Source organism: Acanthisitta chloris, unplaced genomic scaffold, assembly GCF_000695815.1.
Source record: "Acanthisitta chloris isolate BGI_N310 unplaced genomic scaffold, ASM69581v1 scaffold697, whole genome shotgun sequence".
Classification (NCBI taxonomy): Eukaryota; Metazoa; Chordata; class Aves; order Passeriformes; family Acanthisittidae; genus Acanthisitta; species Acanthisitta chloris.
In genome coordinates, this window is record NW_008684088.1 from 58,910 (window position 1) to 62,017 (window position 3,108).

Here is a 3,108-nt window from a genome sequence, read left to right on the forward strand (position 1 = left end):
AGAGCAGCCTCTGCTGCTTTTCTATTTCAAACACAGCAAGCACTTTCATATTGAATCAGCAAGAGCAGAAATGTGGTTTCCTAAAAAAACACACAAAGAGTGAGAATGTTCTATCAAGAATGTTTGAAACATTTCATGTTTAAAGAACTTTGAAAATAATCAGTGGTTTTGTCTACCCCCAATCATCAAGACTAAGAAAATATGCAAGAACCAATAGCTGGACAAGCACACAGTTACATAGCAATGTGGGGAACTGCTCTGCAACAGCATCGAGGAAACTCTCTGCTTATAAATATTCTTTGCAAACTCCTTCAAAATATGTATCTTAAATCAACAGCTGTCAACCTAAGCACTACAGAGTCCTGGAGGTCCAAGGAGAGTGTAGGAGCTGCAAGGCAGACAAAAACCAAGCCTGATGTGAGGAGGTTTAATATGAGAAAGACCTTTACTCTGCAGGTGCCCAGAGAGGGTGTGGAGTCTCCCTCACCAGAGACACTCAAGAACCATCTGGAAGCAATCCTGTGCATGTGCTCCAGGATTGCTCTGCTTGAGTAGTGGGCTTGGACCAGATGACTCCCTGTGGTCCCTTCTCACTTGACCCATTCTGTGGTTCTGGGAATGCCTTACCCCATTGGGATAGTGGTGAATCTGAATAGGCAGGTTCTGGTACATGGAGTTGAGTGTTGTCCCATGTTTCAGATCATCTGTGAGAACTCTCTTGTCCACCATGTGGTAGCGTAGGGCATTGAGCAGCTCAATGTTAACGTTACTGACTAAGGAATCCAGAGTTTCCTGAAAAGCAGAAGAATCATTTTGTCAGGACTGAGTGCAATTAGCCAGATGTTAGAGAGGGCCAGGAGGTCTGGCTGCACCCAAGGTGCTTCCAAGGTGTGTGTGTGGGCATGAATATTAAGTGATGCATTCAGCCTAACACCATCTGTCCAAATTAAGAGCTCAACTTTCACAAATTTATCTTTTGCCTTACAGCAGCAGCTAACAGCTCCAGCATCCTCCATCCCTGGCAGATGAAGGGATGATGGCAGCTCCAGTATGGCATTATTGCATTGAAATGAGCAGTAAGGCAACAGGGACAAGGACAAATACAGCAAAAGACCTTTCCCAACACTGTCATTCCTGCAAGGGGCTCTGCTGATGCAGGTTTGGGGTAGAGGTTTGGTAGTGAGGAGAGCCCAAAAGATGCTTCCTCCCTGCCCCAATAGTTGTTCTTAAATATTTATGGAAAAGTGATTGAAATGTGGGATGTAGCTGTATAGGAGTTGTTACTCTCCCATGTTCACGGGGAAAATCAAAATGAATGTAAAGGAATGTTTTATGTTACTGAGACTCTCCCTTGTTCACGGGGAAAATAAAAATTAATGTAAAGGAATGTTTTATGTTACTGAGCATGTGACACACTGTGGTGATTTCTACATCCACCTGCATCCACATCTCTCTAGTGCTGGGATCCTTCAGAAGCAAGGCTCTGGAGCTCACAGACCAATACAGTGATAACCATCTTGGAAACTCATAGTCCTTCCTCTATCAGGAATGTGTCTATTCAGCCAGATGGGGCTGGATCCAGACCCATGCAGAGTTGCATCTCCACTACAGAAAGAGCAGAAAGCAGAGGAATTATATCTTACAGCAGACAAGGATGCCCAGGCCTCATTACTAGGAGCAAAAATTGTAAAACTTCCAGGTCCTTCAATTTCTGGTCTTAGGTTGGATCGATCGGAGTAGAGCTGCGTTGTGGCAGACCCAACCACTCCCAGGGTTTCGTAGATGTTTGAAAGTGGCAGTGCTGAAAGAAGAGAAGGTTATGTTCCCAACACATCATTCATCTTGCCTGCTGTATTAAAGGAGAACTGCTGGTGAGAATGCTTGGGGAAATGAAGCACATCAGGGAACTGGTATCTGTTCATTAATTAGATAATAAATAATCAGTCTGACAGCTCCACCCTCAATTACAGTCCAGGATCTACTGCATCTCTGCCAGTTTAAATGGACTTAGTCTGGATTTATATGGATGGGATTTGAAGCAAGCAAAGATCAATATCTTTTATAGACCTTTGTCAACTTCTAAAGGCTTTCACCCAATCCTTGTTTGTACTCAAGTTTTTGGGATTTGGTGTTGGACACCATTGGTCTCAGACTCCACCACTGACCCATCTACACCAGCCCATGTGGTTAACTGGGCAGCATTAAACTTTTCTGGAAGGAATTGTTCAGAAAGCAAAAGCAGAATATGGATTCCTTCAATAAACTCAATTCCCTCCCAACCCTCACCAGTGGCTGAACTGTACTTTCTCCTAAATGCAATTTTGCTAACCTCTTGATTGCCAAAATGTTCACAGACAGGTTGGCTGGGGCTTGGAGGAACCTGTTCTAGTGGAAAATGTCCCTGCCCATGGCAGGGGGGATGGAACTAGATCTTTAAGGTTCCTTCCAACTGAAACCACTCTGTGATTCTATGAAAATAAAATTGAGCAGAGATTGGCAGAGCTGTCTGCTACTCTATCATTCCTTTGTATTGCATTTCCAATACAGCTATATTACTTGCTAGAATAAGTAGTTCCCTATGGCCCTCCCACGCTTGATTAAGTTTAATTATAGCCAAGGTTCTAAGTTGTCTGGAACATTTAGCATGCTTTGGAGCTGATCTGGCACTCGCCTGGTGTTCCACTGAGTCCATTTTGGACTTGTTCACGGCAATATTGTGCACAAATTGCAAAAATCAAATCCACTTTGAGTAATTTTCTAACATTTCCCTTTACAAGGCAGCTGTATATTTTTAAGAAGTCTAAAAAATGTCAAACATATTTTTACCAGCTGGGCAGCCTTTTTCTCCAGGAACTTTTTCATATCCAGGACAGCACTCGTAACTGATTACTCTGGAATAAGAGATGGATACAGCAGATTAACCAATGGCATCTCACTGCTTTTTCTGTATTTTCTACAGCTCTGGGTCCATCCATATTTGGGGAAGTTTCCAAGCAGACTCTTCGTTAGAAATACAGGCTTAAGACAAAACAGAGTTTTTATCTCCTTCAGGGCTGCATGTTGCCAATTTCTCAACAGAACAAAAGCAGACAATTTCTTTTAAAACCA

At 42.9% G+C, this 3,108-nt stretch overlaps 1 protein-coding gene across 1 annotated transcript in view; it reads right to left on the reverse strand.

The window, feature by feature from the left end:
• The window catches only part of TGFBI (transforming growth factor, beta-induced, 68kDa), an 18,306-nt gene that overhangs the window by 6,895 nt on the left and 8,303 nt on the right, over positions 1-3,108 (reverse strand). Inside the window, exons 3-5 of the mRNA XM_009079156.1 lie at positions 2,827-2,891; positions 1,644-1,801; positions 628-792 (exon numbers count right to left, since the gene is read on the reverse strand). Of these exons, the coding sequence (XP_009077404.1) occupies positions 628-792; positions 1,644-1,801; positions 2,827-2,891 (388 nt within the window). The remainder of the gene's footprint in view (positions 1-627; positions 793-1,643; positions 1,802-2,826; positions 2,892-3,108) is intronic.